Genomic DNA, 20,504 nt, shown 5'->3' with positions numbered 1-20,504 from the left:
TCCATGCCACTCTCTCACTTCATCCCAGCTTACCCTTACCCCTCCCCGCGTCCTCAAGTCCATTCTCTACATCTGCATCTTTATTCCTGTCCTGCCCCTAGGTTCTTCAGAACATTTTTTTTTTTAGATTCCATATATGTATCTTAGCATACGATATTTGTTTTTCTCTTTCTGACTTACTTCACTGTGTATGACAGACTCTAGGCCCATCCACCTCACTACAAATAACTTAATTTCGTTTGTTTTTATGGCTGAGTAATATTCCATTGTATATATGTGCCACTTCTTCTTTATCCATTCATCTGTCGATGGGCACTTAGGTTGCTTCCATGTCCTCTCCAGGTTTTCTTGATTAAAATGACTAAGCAGGTAATCAGGGGCCTTGAACTCTTGATGTTGCAGCTGCTATGGCTAATTAAAATGGCAAAGAGCTGAATTCATAGATATGATTAATACCATCAGGGTGCTTTATGGTTTTAATGTTCGTAAATTATGACTGCACAATGAAATTTTTATATGGGTTATAGGATTTTTCCTCTTAAGGATCAGAATTAATTAGTGTGTTCCCAATTGATTTTATTTATTTATTTATTTATCTATCTATCTATTTATTTATTTGATTTAAATATAAACCAGAGGTGGCTTCAGTACATTCTATAGCTTAAGTATTGAGAGAATGATCTCAGAAAGGGGACATAATGAAGACCAACCCCACTATTCTAGAGCAGCGCAAGCCTAGGGTTCCCTGGCTTTTCATTCCGAATGCAAATCAGGAGAGCTAATCAATTGCTAAAAAACTGATTCTGGAGATCTTTGTTTCTGAAGCATAATTCCCCTAAATGATCTGACTAGGAGAGACTCTTTGCCAGCTAATAAATTTGTCAGGTTATGTTACAGAATACAGTAGTCATTCTTTCTGTCTCTAGAATTCCGGTGTGCCATTGATGAGATTTCCTTAAATTTCATTTTTCTTCCTGGTTGGAGTTAAGTGGCCGGAGCCTTTGCTAATGGCGTTTCTCTAATCTCCTCGTTTGTATTTCTATCCAGTCGTTTCTCTCGGCTTTTGGACATAATTAAATAGACGACAAAAGGTGGTGCTTGCGGCCCAGTCTCCTCAGTACCCCCTCTGCTGCCCTACTCAGTTACCAGCCGGATCCCCGTGTTGCTTGACCGTGGTGCACTTGAACCTGCCCCCCTTCCCTCCCTTTGAGCTCATCATCAGTCCTTGATCTGGTAACTAACGGGTCACTGAGATGTTCTGATGGACTGTCAGTGAAGTTGGAGAGCCAACTGGCAAGTGGCTCTGAGTATGTTTATCTTCATGGAGGAAGGGTGTTTGAAATCTTTTCAGAGTTTCAGAAACACAGCCCGTTCCTTCCTGCTCAGAAAGTACTGAGGCTGCTCCTGATTAGGCTGTGTGAATTCTCTCGTTTTTACTCATCACAGTCACATCTGTTTGGGTTTCTGCCTCTCTCCTGGAGATGCCTCTTAAGAGCAGGTCTCCCCAGCTTCTTTCCAGCTCCGCCAAGGCCTGCCAAGAGAGATTGGCAGACAACAATCAGCATTCTCTGCTCTGATAACTCACATAACTCTCCCTGAAAAGAATGCCAAAGCCTGCTTCTCAAGTGAACCCATGGGGAATGGAGCCGAAGAGACTCATATTTTTCTTGGGGATCCCATGTGGACTTTATATTCCGATGGGATGGGAAGAGAAAGGGCAGAGGGCAAGTATGAGGAGGGCAAGATGAAGAGGTAGGAGGAAGATGGCAAGATGCCATCTTGAGGGCAAGATGAAGAGGTAGGGCACAGGCAGAAAAATCGTAGGCTCCCAGGGCCCAAAAGACTTCCCAGAACATCTCATCCAGAGGTCTTCAAATGTTTTGTTTTTAGTAGTGGAATCTTTTGATTTTTATCTTTTTCATAAGAAATCACACAATGAGCCCCAGTATATAAAAGAGAGGAAAGAAGTGCTATGGTTGAAACACGGGTGAGGGAACTTACATCTGTGTACTCGTTAGGGCTCTGCAGGATACGATTTGAAAGCCATTCATCAAGTCTCAAGGATGATTTTAAAGATGGGAAAACTTGGACTTCCCTGGTGGTCCAGTGGTTAAGACTCCATGCTCCCAATGCAGGGGGCCTGGCTTCGACCCCTGGTCGGGGAACTAGATCCCACATGCCACAACTGAGAGCCTGCATGCTGCAACTAAGAGATCCCGCATGCCGCAACTAAGATCTGGCCCAGCCAAATCAATAAATAAGTATTTTAAAAAAATAAATAAAGGTGGGAAAAATGAAGCCCCAACAGGAGATATGACATGCCCAAGGTCACACAGCCAGTTAGTGGTAGAGACAGGATTCAAAGGTATGCCTCCTGTCTCCCAGGCTAGAACTCTTGGTGAGTTGACTTGGAGAAAGGAGCCAAGGATGCTTTCTTCCTGAATCTGATGGAGGAGAGAGCTTGGTGGATAGGGCAGTGGGGGGCAGAGGTCTGGGAGGAGCTGCAGCGAGTAGGCCCACCTAGCATAGAGGAGTTGGGAGCCTTGGAGTTAAGCAGGAAGAATTGAAACTCTGGATCTGCAGGAGATCCAGGACGTTCCCTAACAAGGGTGCAGGGTCAACTGGTAGGAACAGAGCAAGACGGGAGAAAAAGGCACTTTGGAAGTGTCAGAGGAATGTTCTTTATTCATCCTCCCACTGACATGTCATGCTGCTGGCCTGGGGTGGCAGTAAGACAGAAAGGAAAGGCAAAATATGCTCCTCTAGGGTGGCCTGTGAGTCTTTCTTTCACTATTGCCTTCCCAAGATGAATGGGGTTTTGGGACTTCCCTGGTGGTCCGGTGGTTAAGACTTTGCCTTCCAATACAGGGGGTGCAGGTTCAATCCCTGGTCGGGGGAGCTAGGATCCCACATGCCTCGCGGCCATAAAACAGAAGCAATATTGTAACAAATTCAATAAAGACTTCAAAAAAAATTGTCCACATCAAAAAAGTCTTTTAAAAATAACAAGATGAATGGGGTTTTAGCACAGATCTGCTTTGAGGGTTTCAGAGTTATATTCACACTCTTCTCTGAGAGCACCTGAGAAATACACATGAGAGTTAGGAAAGGATGAAAATATCTGCTTCATTAGTGGTTAAAGTGATTGTACGATACAGTTTGGACCCAAAGTCAAAATGGCTTTCATTCAGTCCCTCCCCGCGGGCCCCTGCCCAGCACGATGCCTCTCCAGTGACAGGCCTCTGTGAGTTCTCTCGCTGAAGGAGACAGGAGCACACGTGTGGTCTGTAGGCAGACATACCACAGGGAGTTAGTGCCCCTGTCTCTAGTCTCACCCATCACACGTCATTCGTTTTCCTGCCCATGGAGTTGAAAGAATAAAGGGGGGATATAAATAGGCAGAAGTACATTTTATGGGCTGACAGGGACGTGGGATAGAGAGAGAGTCTGGTTCCCCCATACCTCTCATTTTTCAAGAGACGTTAGAGCAAGAAAGATATCTATAAACACCCATAGAATCATTTGGTTATCAGCTTTGACCCAGTGGTTCCATGCTCATGGCATAGAGTTTAATTCTCTAATGTATTAAAAAAAAAAAAAAAAAAGCCTGGGGTGGTGGGTAGGGGTTAGTGACAGAGCTGGTGTATTTACATGTTTGTGTTTGTGACTTCGTAATGACGTGCCCCCTCCTCTTCATTATATATTCCTGAAGTCTTCTTCGTGCCTGTCTACCTCAAATACCCACCTGAAAATACCTTGTGAATGGCATTTGGACAGGCAAACAATGAGTGCTCTCCCGGTGGAGAAGCGGAGGAAAGAGCGTGGGAAAGCCCTCCTCATTTTCTCAGTACCATTCCCTCATTCTTCCCAAGTTCTGTCCCTTGCCTGAATCAGAACTCTGGCTTTCTTTAGCTTTGTCATGCCTGCTTTGGTTCAAGGTCCCTAGAGAGAGGCAAGAGGAAAGAAAGAAAAAACAACAAAAAAAAGGCCCTTGGAGTTGGTACTCAGCAGAAGGTAAAAACATGACCAGTGAGTAGGAATCTCTTAACTGTCCGTCCCACACCCCAAATATTTGGTCCTGGTCACAGCTCCTTTTGACCCCTCTTTTGGTGAGATTATTTCCTTTCGTGGTACTTGGAATTCAAATCACATACATTCTGAGCCAGGGAACATCTTCCTACCCTTCAGAATCAGTATCGATCAGTCATTTGTCAATTATTTTCAATAAACTTGTACTGAGCATAACTCATGTGACAGGAGCTGTGCCAGGAGGTGGGAATATAGTGGTGACCAAGCCCCAGTCCCAATTTTCAAGGTGTTCAGAGTTCTGTGGGAGCAGACCAGGGTTTTTCCCAGGTGAATTCAAGTCTGAAGATACTTCGATGGGCTTGAGGTGCTAAAACTCTCCTACCTTGTCCTCCCTTTTCTTTTGGGAAAGTGCAAAGCACAAAGGAGCGGTAGACTAACCTGCAGGGAATTTCAGACCGTTCGGCATCATTCTCCTGTATCTATCCATTTCAGTGCCTGCGCCTTCACCCCCGCCCACCTTAGCAGACACATAATCGTGCTTCTGACAGGGCAAGAGACACTTCAAGATTAGGGAAAGGCGGAAGGGAGGTGGCGGCAGCTTCCCCGGTGGAGCAATGAAATTTACAGAAGGTTCGAGTGATTCAACTCTGATGGGCTAAGAAGCCTGAAAGATTTCAGTTTCTTAGTTGAGGTTCAGGCAAAAGAGCTCAGGAAAGGACCAGAGTCTAGGCATTTGCTTTTGCATCTGTATCAATTCTGAAAAGATCTGAAAAGGGGTGGAGGTCCAGTAAACAGAGCATAGTGGTAGCTCCACGTTGGAGCAGACTTACTATTGGGGGGCTTCCTTTCTGGCATCAGAAATCAAGTAACATAGTAGAACAATCATGTCTGTTTGAAGGGAGGGATGTGGACGGACTATTCTTTTTGTTACATTTGACCTCAAAATTCCTTCTTTCTTCTCCAGATTAAAATATAGAACAGGGAAGGGACAGAACTTGTGAATTGAGTGAAGCGAGCAACAAGCCGGACTCGATTCCTGAATTGGAGGGAGGCAGGCTGCCTGAGCTTGAGGAGCAGGGGGGGGGGGGGGAAAGTTGGATATTGGAGACGCGCCAGAGCTTAAATAAAGAGGCTCAGCTCTGCATTTCCCAGATGCTGCTTATGGTACACGACCCAAGCTCTTTGTTTGGATCCCAAAGCCGAACAGAATGATGAGGGGGCGCCTTCTGTTTTGTGGAGAGGAAAAACGGGGTTCGGGCCGCACAAATTGGCCTGAAATGAAAAGTCAGCAGAAACCAGCGGGTGGCAGCGTGGCGTGCGGGCGCAGCTCTGCAGTGGCTTCTGCTGCTGCTACTGCTGCTGCCGCGGCCGCGGGGGCTAAAGCAGGCTGCGAGCCCCGGCCTCCTTCCTAAACGGCTCCGAGTGTCGCCATGCGAAAACCCTCAGCGAGGCTGTGTTTGGAGGGGAGTGGGTGTTGCGAGTCCGAGCCTGGGGCGGGGGCTCCAGCCCGGGCGTAACCTGGCCGGCTAAGAGTCACACACTAACGGAACATCCCACTCCGCCGCCCCCATCTCCGAGCAAGCCCCGGCTCCTCCAACCCAACTGCCTCATCCCGCTGCCTCCTCCATCACTGTTTCCTCCCGGAGCTCCTTCGGGGAAGAGGAGAGAAGGGTTGGGGAGATTGAGCCCCTACAGGTGTTAGCCCGAGCGGCCCGCGGGGACTTGGGGGGTGGGGCGGGTGGGGGCGGCCCGCGGCCGGGAGCCAGCGGGCTGGGCTCCGGGAGGGAGGGGCCGCCGGGGGAGGGGGCCGCGGGAGGCCGTCGCGCTCTTCCGGAGGGTGCCTGCGGCGACAGAATTCCTATACTGAGTCTGTGCCGCGCCCAGAGCAGCAGCGGCGGCAGCGGCGGCAGCGAAGATGCAAGGCCATTACCTGTTTGAGCCCCGGCGGAAAGCTGGCACAGGCCAACTTTTCCCGATCGGCAGGCCAAGAAGTTGCAAGGACTAGTCGGAGGCTCGGAGGGGCCAGGGCGAGGGCGCGCTCCCCCGCGCGCTTCCTCCATCCCCCCCTCCCTGCTGCCGCCCGCGCTCCCGGCCTCTCTCCCGCCCGCGCTCCCTCCCTCCGCCTGCCTCCCTCCTCCGGCCCCCGCCGCGCGGCACCGGGCGGTGGGTGCCGCCAAACTCCGACCCGAGCCACTTGGACTCGCACAGTGTCCTCGGGGCGCAGGGGCCGAGCGCACGCACTCGCGCAGCTCTGCCTCCGCCTGGCAGTCTCGCCCGCGATCCCGGCCCGGGGCTGTGGCGTCGGCTCGGACCCAGGCAGCCGGCAGCCCGCGCGGGATCCGGACCACCGCCGGAGGAGCTCGGCCGGCATGCTGAGCCCCCTCCTCGGCTGAAGCCCGAGCGCGGAGAAGCCCGGGCGAGCGCCGGCTCCGGAGACGCAGGCGGCGGAGGCGCGAGACCGAGCGGACGAGCGGCGGAGGAGCGGGAGGAGGAGGCGAGCCCGGAGAGGGGCCGGGAAAGAAGTGGTGGTGGTGGGCGTCGTGGCCATGGCGGCGGCTATCGCCAGCTCGCTCATCCGGCAGAAGCGACAAGCCCGGGAGCGCGAGAAATCGAACGCCTGCAAGTGTGTCAGCAGCCCCAGCAAAGGCAAGACCAGCTGCGACAAAAACAAGTTAAACGTCTTTTCCCGGGTCAAACTCTTCGGCTCCAAGAAGAGGCGCAGAAGGAGACCAGGTTGGAAGGGGCTCTTGGCTGGCTTTTTCGGGCCCCCGTACTTTACGGGTGTGGAGGGGGCTGGGGGGCGTGGATGGAAGCGGAGGTGAGTTTGTCGGCGGCCCATCTAGTGCGGATGTGGCCACCTAGCCGGTGTGCGTGCGTGGGAAGCGATCGCTTTCTCGCCTCCTTCGTAACAGTAACAGGCTTGCTGCATTGCAACTGCCGTGGGACAGGCGCAGAGCCTGGGGGCATACCCTGCCCAGCGGGCGCGCAGTCAGCTTCAGACAGGCCATATGTGTGCAAGCCCGTGGGCTCTGGGCAGGCGTGACCCAGACGTGGCTATCGCGTGAGTGGCGTGTTAATTGCAGGCACGTTGTTAAAAGGCAGAATATGCCATTTGCCCACCCCCTACCCCAGGAAACCCGGGGAATCCCTCCCTTGCCTTCACCCCCGAAGCTCTGACCCTTCCCTTCCAGCTTCCACCCCCAAGGGCCGTGGGCTTCCGCTATCTAGGCATTCTGTTTCTTTGATCACTTTTAAGCTTATCGGGTCAGACTTGTGGTGCAGCTTTGAAATATTTGCTGGAGAGAAGGGGGTGGATTCCTAGTACCTGTGGCAAAGAGCTTAGTGATCTGGTTGAGACTAGTCAAACTGTGGTTACTTGCTACTAAAATGCAGGATTGAAGAGAGTTTAAACTCAGAGCCAGATCGTGGGTCCTTTTGAGCCTATTCAGTGAGAAGAGTAGCGCGGTATTCCGGTGCCAGGGGAAATTCACACAGCTAGAGGAGTCGGGTTGCGTCAAGGTAGACCTTCAGGCGTAGAGGCAGCTTATTTGGCTATTCTTAACCAAATGAATCCTTTACGCTATTTTCTTCCTTTTACTAGATAAATATCACGGAATTTCAGACTTATTCATCAATCTGTTATTTCGCTATTTGTGTGTTCTACACATCCTGGAATAGAAATGCAGACACACATTTTCTGCTTGCTCGAAGTTTTTAAGGCATTAGCTGTAAATTAGGCTTGTTTTTAAACAGGTTTAAGCGGTGGCAAAGCATGATTATGTGGCCTGAATAGTCACGTAAATATCATTTCAGAGCAGGTGTCTGTATTCAATGAAAGCAAATTTTGGATAACATGGCTGTTATTGATAAATGAGGCACTTCATTAATCTATGGTGATTCATAATTGAAAATCATTTTGAGAACACATTTTTGGATAATTATATTTGATACGAAATTTGAAAATAAATATGAACTAATCTTTCCTCCCCACCAACAAAACCCCTGCGCTTTGCACCCATTTTCCCTAAGGAGAATTAATACGATAGGGTATGATAATGGTTGTTTTATTCTCCCCTCCCCCTTTTTTTGTATCGCGGCTCAATTTTCTAAGTAGAAGTCCTTTGATGGGGTTCCAGGTTATTTATGAGTTTTCAACCTTCTTAGAATGGAGGGAATTCTTTATTCAAATTGTGGTATTTCTGAGGGAAATCTTTGCTACTGTGTTTTTGGTCCCTGCTTGGTAAACCACTCTAAATCATCTTAGTATTTCTCCTTTTCCTTCCACATGAGAAGTAGCACGTTGTTAAAAGGCAGAATATGCCATTTGCCAACCCATTTCGAATGCTCAATGAGATAGAGTGCCGCTCTGTAAGCCAAAGGACACGCTATCAGAAACTGTCTCTGCTGTCAGTAGCTTTAGGGCTTTACCAGTGTTACCAGGTAGAAATCAAATGTTTCTTCAGTTCGGAGATTGGTTCTGAAGCTTGGAGTTTGTTTGTTTTCTTTCTTTCAGGGGACTCTTTAAAAGTGTCATTTGACCTTTTCCACTAAAATTTGTAAATAAAATTAGAGTTCTGAAATCTGAGTCTTTTCAACTATATATGTACAACTTATCAATTGATCCAAACCATCCTTCTCCTTGCAGAGCCTCAGCTTAAGGGTATAGTTACCAAACTATACAGCCGACAAGGTTACCACTTGCAGCTGCAGGCAGATGGAACCATTGATGGCACGAAAGATGAGGACAGCACTTACAGTAAGTGACTGCAAAATAAATAATAGCATATCCCAGCATGTTGCTGACATTGTGTTTTCTTTCTTTCTTTTTTTTTTAAATAAACAACCCTTGCTAAATCCCAAAGCAAATCCAAAATAGGGTCAACACTATATAATCCTGTTTCAGCAGGTTAACCTAAAGGAAGGGGAACATGAAAATATCTAGAATAGTGAACTGTAGCAAATAATGTTGACACCATCTAAAGAACAATCCAAATGTCATCTCCATGGTAATCTGGATAGATTTATGGCTGTCCTTTGGATTTTATTACTTTTTTCCCACAGAAAATTTACTCACCCACACACTGATCCTGAAATAGCACGGTTATCTCTACTCTTAAGAACCGGTCTCATCCCAAGAGAGAGGAGAGGTTTCATGTCAGGAGAATTCATCATTACAAGCTTTCACTACTGCTTCCCCCGCCTCCACAGACACTGATAACTCTCAGACTAATTGGGATTTTAACACTGAGATACCTCCACAGGTGGGTAAAGACATTTCTTTGAGCACTTTATTTTTAACCGTGGTCTTAGGACCGAATTGGAGACCATCATGGTGAACCTAAAAGAGAAACACATCAAAAAGAAAGTCAATTTTATTTCCAATTACTGAAGGACAGTGATTCCAAGATATTATATAACCTTTTGTTACATACGCTTTATTTAGAGTCATCAAAACATAAACTCACAAATAGTAACGCCCTCTTCAATGGTAATAATTGGTGGGGTTTTGCAATTAGCAGGTTGCTGCAGACCTACCTATTCAATGTTCCATCAGGCTAAACCACCTCGTTCTCACCACTCCTTCCCGATTTTCCCTAATTTATATTGCATTTCCCTCAGACTTTGTTAGTTTCCCAGAAATAGTCCCATTGCCGAGGAAAGCCCATCTGAATGCTAACAAGTCCTCTGCAGCATTTTCAGAGATGTGGGGCTAGAGACAATAAAGCCATAGACAAGGGTTCCAATGTTGAGTGTTAAAAGTATTTCACATCTTTTAAGAAAGCTTCCTGGGCTGATGGATGGCCAAGGCAAGACCTCAAGAAGAAGTCACCTTTAATTACCCTTAAAGAAAGCTCTGTTGGTACCTAGGATGAAAATGTTCCATACTTAATGGTTTACTAGTTTTTTGCACTGTTTTGCAAAATGCAGTGTTGCTGTTGTGATACTGAAGTTCTACAATGAGTATGCTAGATGTTCTTTCATGCATACTCTTTCTTCTATTTGAAAAAAATGAGTCAAGGGTAACTAGAGGGTTTTACTGCTCTCCTATAACAGACATGAGTCCATTATGACCAGTAATAAAACATTCCCATAAACTGTATGTTTAAATCGGTGTTTGGGAAAGAAATTAGGGGATGTAAGCTGCTCCGTTTTCCAAAGTGCCTCAGCAAAACGGATTCATTGGGCATTATTGGAAGGAAGTTCACGATCAGCTGCGAATGAGCCCCACCCGGTCAGGTTTTCCCCCATCTACTTTTAACGTTTTTTGCAGATGGAAATCAGTGAAAAAGTTATTTTGGGTCCAATGTTCGCATGCGTTTCCTGAAAAGGAAAAAAAAAAAAAACCCCAGACAATTCATTTGTTTATAAACAGCAATACGGCACACGCATCAAGATCACACTGTATATGTAGTCATTTTAGGATATTACACACACATAGATATAGACACACAGACACACACGTACACACACACATAAATGTATGTAAATCAAGGCTCCCTTTCTTAACTATGGAATCAGGTAGTAGGTTTTACTTTTCAATTCCTGCATACGCATAGCTTGTGCCTTTTGGTTGTCTTATAACTGACTGATATGCATGGCATTTCTGTATACTAATGATATTGTCAGGCCTTTAAAGAGCCGGAATCTGTGTTTAGGCACAATGAAATAATGAGAGGTGAGTCAGCTGACGGTATTACCATCACATGAAGCATACAAATGAAAAGTATCTCAAAATAAGTAGCAGGTCTGTGGGGCTTCACTCTACCTATGCTGCCAAGTATAACCAGGGGCCGGAGAGCTAGCTTTTCTTCCCACTTAAGTACATTGTAGGGTGTAAGTCATCATGAAACAAGAATGTTTAATGGTTAAAGTGATCATTAAAATGGAAATTTAGCCATGCAGATGGCTTCTTTTCTTTTTCCCCTAAGCCAAGCAATTTTCTTGGCATTCATTATTTAATTAATTATTTTAAATGAGTGGAACAAAAATACAAGTTTTTTTTTCCCAACTATCACTTTTTCATTTTTATACTATTTCCTTAATATGCATTCCTGCTATTATGTTTATATTTTTCTTATTTTTATTAATTTTTTGGATTTTTCATTTTTTTCTCACTTAATTCGACGTGGTTGATTTTATGATATTTTAATTCTGACGTGGTAAGCCAGATCATGGTAAAACAAATCAGTTCACGTTTACCCAGATACAGCTATTTCTAAAAACATATGTTTGATATTATGCATTCAAGCTGACCTTAGGTAGCTTTATTACAATGATAAATGTTAGTCCAATAAACTCTCATCATGAGCAAGTCAACCATTGTAAATTATCTATTGCCCCCTGAAAAGGAAAAGATGATAGACATTTCAAAGGAGTGGTTTCATTATAACTGCCATGGGTTCAATGAGGGCGATGTTAGAATAGGCAGCTTTCCTTTCAAAACTCCAGTAGTGTTACCAGTTCAACGGGTCAAGTCTTTCCAATCTACATTAATATATACTTTTTAAATTACTCCCTTTGAGAAATTGATCTTAACCCAACTGATAAAAAAGGATGGCTTCACTTTCGTATTCGGCAAACACTGAGTGCCAACCGTGTGCACATCTCTGAGAAAGATGGTCCCTTCGAGGTAGAAGGAGTTTAATTGTTTTTACGTAGACACAACAGAAAACAAGAAACGAAGGCCCTTTTATTTATTAAAATCTTCTTCAAAATTTTGACAGAAATGGAAAAAGAGATATTAGGTGTTTAATGAATGTGTTTTAGATACACAAATAAAATCAATTGTTTTCTTTTCATGTTTAGCATATTTTCATCCTAATCAAAATAATATCTTACGTCCATGAAGTACTCCAGATTTAGAGAAGCAAAGGCATATTGGAGAATATTGAACCTGTGCAAGCTCACCCTTGATGTAATTTCTTTGCATTTTTATCTGGAAATACTGTCCCTTTAGACAGACTTTAAACAAACCTGTTTTATGATCTATCTTGAATGTCTAAAGAAAAAAGATTGGACTGGTATCACCCGTCACTCTCCACTTTTGCTGCTCTCTTCAATTCTTTATTTTAGAGTGGTATCTTTTGTTTTTGAATCAGGCTTCACAGAAATTTATGGTACATAGTGAAAAATCCATGGCCACTATAGAGTTCATACCATTATTCAGGAATACATAATGCCGGGCATGGGTTACTGATGTTCTTTGCTTCTCTTCCTCCTACCGCTATCTGATGTTTGGGACTTAAGCATTTTATTGCCCATTAAAACCCACATCAGAGAGGAGTTGGGGCACACAGTGAAAATCAAATATTTCTCTCTCTCTCTTTCTCTGTTTTTTGCTTGTTACCACCCGCATTCAGAGAACTAAGAAGGTTCAGAATATTGTAAAAAATGAAGTTCTAGAAACAATTCTGAGTGCCCTTTATTACCTGTCATCTATCATCTATTATCATCTATTAGTTTGACTAAACTAGGATTCAGACATACACTGGTGTTCTAGTTGTCTAGTGGTATGGCTTTTAAGCCAACCCCATATGGAGGTTTTTGTTTGGTTTCATTTGGTTTTTTAGATATCAGAATTTAAAACTATGAGCTTTTATATAATGGGATTGTGATCTATTACATTCCAAAAATGTAATATTATCATGGTTTCACCGTACAGATTGCTAGCAGTCCACAAATGTGTGTGGAGCCCCTGCCGTGAGCAAGGTACCATCAACAGAAAGAGACAGAACGGATACGTGACATGCTCAATGAGATCAGACTTCATTCCCGGGCACTGCATGGTCAAATATAGCATTAGATCCTGGCTCGCAATCTGTGCAATTACTTTCCTTCACCTCACATAACAGAAGGGCACAGCTTCAAATATGATGAGTATTGAATGAAATGCCATCAGTGGCATGTGGTAGGAACACTTGTATTTTGAACCGTCCTAGCTCCTCTCTGGTGACACCCTGACTTTAAGGGAAAGGTACATTGTAGGCTCACCAAGGAATATTGAGCTCTTCATTAATATTTCTCATCTCTGTAACCCCACCTACTGCAGTAGAATATACATACACCAAGATAAGAGATCTGAGAAAAACTATTCTTACCCACGGGGTGACTGCTTTACGTTCTTGTTCACAGGAATGATAGCAGACCAATTTACCATCCTCCATAAACTTACACACCAAGGCAAAAATCGTCAACATTGGTCTAGGACTCTTGAGAGAAAGGTGCACAGGCTATTTTCAAAAGATGTGTGTGGCAAGCACTACGTTTTAAAAATGTACTGTTTTATTTTTATTCCCGGTGTAGGAGGGAGTAGACAGCTGGTAGGGGGAAGACGCCCACTGGTTTCATCCAGTGAGTGGTGTGTGATTGTGAGGAGAGCCGGGGTGTAAGTTTCACGCAATCAAACCTTCAAATGGAGAAATGAAGGCCTCCTTGGCACCAGCCAGCTGCCCACTTACAACTATTTAGGAAAGAAAACAATGAAATAAATAAACCTCTCAAGTTCATTGTTTTTATTCGTATAACCTTTGCTCCCAGAGACTAAAAGACAACCTATCTCAACCCAATCTTAGAAAATGTTCTTTAAGAAATACTACTGTGGGAACGTAAGACTCCTTTTTTTCAAGGCCTGGAACTCTTTTTTTGTGGTTGCGTCGGAAATAATACAGATAATTTAGGTGAAGGAGTTGGACTAGTGTCTTTTCTAAGATTCTAGGAATCTCTCCCCAGCTGATAGATCATATCTGTGTCTGTGAATTTCAGCAGTTGTCTAAGGGAGCAGTTTAAAACCTTGGCTGGTTGAAAATAAAGCTATTTAATATGCAGACCAATTCCTGGAACTGGATCTTTACAGAAGCATCAAGATTTCCCACCTCCAACACTATACAAACCATGGAATTGTCTTCCATTTTCTCCAGGGTGTTTGAAAATATGTAGCTATCGTCCCCGTTATATGACTGAAAGGTAGAAGAGGCCCTATCTATCTGTAGTTATATATATATATATATATATATATATATATATATATATATATATATATGAATATTCCTACCAAGCACACATTACTTTTGGAAGACCAGACAGTCCTGCTGGAAACATTGAAAAGCTATGGAATTCGAAATCGTAACCTTGTTTTCACATTCTTTTTGGTTGCAGCTCTGTTTAACCTCATCCCTGTGGGTCTTCGAGTGGTGGCTATTCAAGGAGTTCAAACCAAGCTGTATTTGGCAATGAACAGCGAGGGATACCTGTACACCTCGGTAAGCCTTTCACTGTGTTCATGTTTTGATTATTCTAGTTTTCACCTGATATGAAGTGAAATTGGCTGCATATGTGTTATCATTGCAGATTTGTGTGATTTGAGGAAGAGTGGTCTGGATGGAAATAGCTTCTTTGAAAAGACAAATTAATTTCCAGTGAAAATTATATCTATTACTAATTAATCATTTGAAGCTAGCATTTTGGGTATAAAATGCAAAGATTCACTAAACATTTTTGCATACATTGGCATATGGGTTGTTATTTTGTGTAGCATATGATATAATGGTCTGTCTTGCTGTAGTGCTTTGCAGCTGTGGGAAGCAAAGCCATTTCTATAACTCAGTTCAACATATATTTATCCATGTTTACTCCTAAACAAACTAATGAAACCTCTTCCTCCAACCAACTCTAGGACATAAAGAACAGTTTTAGAAGTGTTTCTGTATCTTATCTTCAGTTCAGTTAGGTCACATTTGCTGTCTCTACTTTAAATTCTGTTTTTCCATCAAGCACAGTTCAATCTCTCCTTACAAATTCCTGCTTGCCTTTTCTTAAAAGTTTATAATGTACAGAGTACAAAATGAAACTTTTTCCAAGAAATTTATAAACAATGTAGACAACAGTTCAGCTAGGAACCTGGGGCCACATTAAACTTTTAAAATTTTTACATTTAAACATAGGCAGAAATGGTACAGTACCAGGGTTAGGATTTTATTCTTAGCAGTAGATCTAGATAGAGAGTGCAGGACACCACTTAATATATGAATATTTTTTAATCTTTGTTTTGAACTTCATATATTCTAAGAAAAGGATAAGATGTTAAAAATGGAGAAAATTGCTTGTCAAACTTCCTTCTAGATAGCCTTTGAAGTAGGCTATTACCATGACTAGAGAAATCTGTTCCTCAAACTGCAAAAGTGGTTACCTTTAAACATGCTTGCCCTGGCCTGTTCCTTAAATTTATTTCAAAGCCAGGTATGTAGAAAGACTCTCAGACCTGGTGAAACCATGTCATAACTCTGTTTTTCAGAGACCAAGATGGGAAAGAGGGGCGGGAGAAGAGTGAGACCAAAGGGCCTTTTCATTTGGTAAACCTGGGTAGTGCATTTCAGATTCCACAATAAAAGATTAGCAGCGTAATCTTCAAATCCTGTTCACGATCAGCATTCCTATCAGGCCATTTCAACTGTCTTGTTGTTTAATAAATGCAGGGGTTTTATTCTTTTTACAAATGCAAGATTTGAGTTTATTGCAAACTTCATGACATCTGTCACTTTATTAATACATGGCCGTTATTATAAACAATAGGAAAGGGGATTTGGCTTTCAGATTTGTGCATTAAGATAATTTAATAACAAAGGATTTTAATTAACCTCATTTAGATCAACAGACTACCTCATCAGGACCAGATGCAAAGGTAGGTTTTTCATAAAATAAATGACTGCTTTCTGCAACTACTATGCAGGTATGGGAAGGAAATGGAATATACAGGGCATACTTTTGAGAAGGTAAATACCAGATGGCATAGGAAATCATTACTGGTAAAGCATCCAGAATTTCACTGAGCTGTGGTCACCATTGCGGTGCCCTGATGAGAAAGGTTGATTTTTTAAAAATCTGGCAACAGTAAATTTTTTAAAACAGTTTGCAAATAATATTTAAGTTAAAATGAGAAAATGTCATGTAAGTTAGGCAGTATGTCACGTGCTCCCACTCAAGAAAATGAGGGCATGCAGTATTACATGTAGGGAATTGATGTCAAAAACTCATAGCCTACCATTCAAGTTGACCGTTATTCTAGCAGATGGTAAATGTCAACGTGAGCTCATTTCTAAGGAAGGCTTTCCAGGGGAATCAGCATTGTAGATGGATGGGCTTCCTTTCTTTGGTGGGCAGGCCAATACACAGCAAAATGTGGATTACTTTGTATGCATTTCCTATTAAGGAAGGGAAACCTTAAGTAAGTGTTTCCTATTAAGGAAAAGAAACTAGGTTTTCGTTAAGGAGGAGAGGTGTCTGATCGATAATCCTAGAGTTCATAGAGGAAAAAATACCCAAATTAGTCTGCTCCAGGAAAGAATCAGAATCTCCTCCAGGATAAATTACCCAGTTCTTCTCATTACTTCTTACTGATTGTGGTTTGGGGTCCCATCACCACGTTGATCACCATCCTCAGTGGGAGCTCCATTTATTATCATCTTTTTAAACATATAGTGCTCAGACGCTCTCGGGATATTGTCTGTCTTAGTGACTTCAGCAACACAAGACCAAAAAGCTAAATGAAGTATCTTGCTTCATCAAGAAGAGAGGGTCACCAAAGGGAAAGGATCGTTCTTCCCTTACATAAAACCGTGGCACTTCTGCTACTGAAATACTGTATGCAGTTTTGTTAACAAAGAGAAAATAAGATTGGACAAAGACCTTAGGGAGGAAGCAAAAATAAGAAAAGGTAGTAGAGGCTACTGATATGGGCAAGTAAAAAAAATCTGTTAGGAGGTTATTGAAAGTTATCTTGGTGAGGGCTGACTAAGGTCTGCCTTACAACGTTTGCGGTGGCAGTGGCTAAATGGAGATGGATTTGCGAGGTATTTCAGAGGTAGAATCATGAGGGTTTGGTGGCTGATTGGATTTGGAGGGAGAGCAGGAACACCATGTATGGTTGAACATGTATAGTTGCCATTTACTGCACAGATGGAAGTGAAGTATCCTCAGGTAGACATTTTTAAAAATTTGCACAGCAGTGATTATTAGGGTCCCTGAGGGAGAGTGAGAATTTTACCTTTGGCAATTGAGTTGATGGTGAGCTATTAACCAAGATGGAGAATAAAGGAAAAACTACAGATTTGGGGAAAAAAAAAAAAGGTACCTGAGTACAGCTTGACATAGATGTTTGAAAATATGACCCTAGAGCTTGAGGAAGAGATGTGAGCTAGAGATAAAATGCGGGAGTTACCACATGTAGGTGGTGGTTGATGCCACGAGAAGAGTTGAGGAATACATAGCGTAAGGAGAAAAGAGAGTTTGTCAAATAATATTAGGCAATACTAGCATGGAAGCGGCCAGCAGCAGCAGAACGAATTGTGGCAGATATCATAGCATTGCAAAAACCAAGTGGGGAGAGAGTTTTCAGAAGAGTCAACAATGTCAGAAGCTTCAGAGAAAACAAGTAAAACAAGAACTAGGGATACACCGTATGAAGGTCTTCAGCAGTCTTGGCAAGAGCACTGTCCGTGGAGTAGTGGGGACAGAAGCCAGACTGCAGTGGCTTTTGAGGAATGAATGGGAAGAGAGGAGGTAGAGGCAGTAGGTGTAGACTTTCTAAGGGAAAGGGAGACGTGGGTGAGTATTTAGAGGAGGACATGGGATTGAAGAAGGCTTGGAGGGTTCTTTGGTTAAAACTCTTGAATATATTTGTTAGCTGAAGGGCAAGAGCTAGTAGGGAGGGAGGTGTTAAAGACATAGGAGATGGGACCCTTTGTGGAGTAGGGTCCCAAAGGAGTCAGAGAGAGTGATGGAACTGAGTAGAAGTGAGAGGATTAGATTCACTTTGAAGAGTTGCTGTTTCTACAACAGGAGGCAAAGAGATGAGGACAGATGCAGACGTAGGTGTACTAAGTCTGCAGGTGATGGACGAGGAAGTTGAAGAATTTCCAGCCGGATGACCTGTATTTTCCCACTGAAACAGGAAAGACAGTCATCTGCCAAAAATCAGGCATAGGGAGGATATAGGTGAAGGTTTGGAACAGCTGTTTTAGGAAAGGGGAGAGGAAACAGTCTAATGACCAGGGGTGGGTAAACTGTGACCCACGGGCCAAATCCAGCCTACCACCTCTTTTTGTAAATACAGTTTTATTGGGACAGAGTAACACCCATTCAGAAGTCTATGGCTGCCATTGCGATACAACAGCAGAGTTGACTAGTTGCAACAAGAGCCCTTGTGGCCCACAAAGCCTAGATTATTTACTATCTTGTCCTTTACCAAAAAAAGTTTCTTGACCCCCTAGTCAGAAGATAGTTCACAAACCTTAGTTACCTATTAGAATCACCTGAGGACCTTTAAGAAAATTCCATTCTCTGTGCTAACATGAACCAATAATATCAAAATATCTGAGGGTGGAGTCTGGGCAGTAGTATTTTCCAAAGCTCCCCAGCTGATTCTAATGTGTAGCCTGGGTTGAAAACCACTGATAGACGACTAAGAAAAATGATTGCTGAATAGCACTGAGAACTGCCCCCCGCAATGAAGTCAGAAACCATGAATTTATAGGCACTTTGTCTTATATCTGAAATTTCTGAAGCTGACCTTCTTATTCTGTTTTTGTAAACAAATTACCTTTACCTTTCTAAAGGCTTGTTTCTTGAGATGAAAGAAAATGCTGATCCTTCGAAGAGATTCCTTATTCTATTTCCTTTTCTTTTTTCTATCTTCTTTTGCATTTCTGCTTCTACATCCCTCGATTTCTTTTATTTTTTTCCCCTCGATTTCTTTTAAATTCAGTTTAACACTTTTACCATTTCTTACCCCCTTTGGCCATTAAATAAAGAAACAATACCTCCACATTGTTATTGCTACAGAGATAGCAATTTGCTTTCCATGATTAATCTCAGGATTCTTGCACCCTTCCCCCTCCCTTTCTTCCTTGTTGCCATGGGGGACAGACTTGATGTAGGCTCAAGTGGCAGTGAGAAACCATCTGTGGCACAGAGACTCATAATTAGCCATTATTTCATAACATATTTACTTTTGTCCATGATATAACTAAGTCTTTCTAGAACTGTAAGGAAATTATTACTCATTGTGTATAGAGAACTTTGTTCATACCTTTGGTTTTCCTTTACTAAGAATAATGAGTTGGACACAAGCTTTTGAGAATTCCTCAAAACTTAATAGTATAAAGCCATTTGTAATAAGTATTTCAAAACTACTTGAAATAAAGAAACATTCGCTATAGGAAAACAAAAGTCTTAAATGTAAAAATGTTGTTAATGTCTTAGTAACTATCTTAATAGAGGAGTAATAACAGATATTAGAAACAAGATAATAAAGACTCAAAGCTGAGCCCAAAGCATTTTCTCCTGCTTTTTGGAATATTCCAGAACTTGGTAGCAGCATTTTCCCCTGCCTAATTATTTCCCGTTCTTCGACACTAGTTTTCCATTTCCAGAGTACACTGTGCTGCTTGGGTTGTTGTTGGGATAGCTAACATGTGTAGACAAGTAGAAATCCTTTGACAAGTAAACCTCTTCCATTCAGATATTTCTAGAGAGGGCTTTTAGGAGTGATTTCACTGCTGTGTTTTATGGTCCTGGGACTATCACAGCAAACTAGATGCACGACCAGGAAGCAGGTCTCTCTGAGAGTCCGCTTGATGCCATGGGAATGAGGCAGTGTGTGTTACTGATCCCAGGGCCCCAGGCAGACTTTGAATCTGAACTAAGGGGGCATATTTTCCTTCTCTATTGAACTATTTTTGCTTAGCTTAAACTTAGCAAGTTTCTTCTCCCCTCACAGATGTTAATTTTGATGATCCATTCAAGATGTTGACTGATTTTCCACTGTGTAGTTCTTGCTTTTCAAAATTTATTTTATTTTATTGCAACTAGTAAACAATCCATTGGGAGACACTTTGAGTAAATACCTGCTCTGTAGAACCCAGTTTTTAACATTATATTTTCAGGTATCCCAAATCTCTTTAGAAAAATAAGATAATTAGTCAATAAATTGAGAAATGACCATTGTTTTTGGGTTTTTTTTGGTTTTTTTTAGATAGGCCATATAAGTTTACTGATAGCTAAATTGAGGTAGAGAAAATTTAACACATTTTTCCCAAAATGAACAAGTGTCATAAAAAATAGGATCCAACAGCAAGGATTTCCTGGGTTCACCATTCTAGTCACTGGGCCTCCATACCATTATTTAATGGAAAGTTAGTTTAAATCGTCCAGGTGAATTAAAATCGGTTCTGATACATGTTTTGATTTCATACTGTGTGTGGGGTCTTGGTTTATGTTAACATGCCTCAGATGTTCAGGGCATTTAGCTGTCAACTGCGACCTTACTCATTTGCAGATTTCTTTAGTTCCTCTGATTTTAGTGTATGACAGTTTAAGATCTAATTTTCAGTGATACGGCTTCACAGCTCAAGACCATATTCTAGTACAGAAAGGATGTTAAAATTTAGATGAATTCATCGATCATTTCAGAGTGATGAATG

General features: G+C 42.8%; 1 protein-coding gene across 5 annotated transcripts in view; it reads left to right on the top strand.

Annotated features, from left to right (window-relative positions):
- Positions 1-20,504, top strand: part of FGF13 (fibroblast growth factor 13) — a 532,516-nt gene that overhangs the window by 457,662 nt on the left and 54,350 nt on the right. For 4 of the 5 annotated variants that reach the window (XM_036839754.1, XM_036839752.1, XM_036839757.1 and 1 more), the window contains 2 exons: positions 8,675-8,785; positions 14,185-14,288. In XM_036839754.1, the coding sequence (XP_036695649.1) occupies positions 8,675-8,785; positions 14,185-14,288 (215 nt within the window). Of the gene's footprint in view, positions 1-5,911; positions 6,763-8,674; positions 8,786-14,184; positions 14,289-20,504 lie in introns of those variants that run through there. The other variant, XM_036839755.1, reaches the window with a different exon arrangement.

Source organism: Balaenoptera musculus, chromosome X, assembly GCF_009873245.2.
Source record: "Balaenoptera musculus isolate JJ_BM4_2016_0621 chromosome X, mBalMus1.pri.v3, whole genome shotgun sequence".
Lineage (NCBI taxonomy): Eukaryota > Metazoa > Chordata > Mammalia > Artiodactyla > Balaenopteridae > Balaenoptera > Balaenoptera musculus.
The sequence above is the reverse complement of the archived record's forward strand: the minus strand, read 5'-3'. Positions and strand labels throughout refer to the sequence as shown.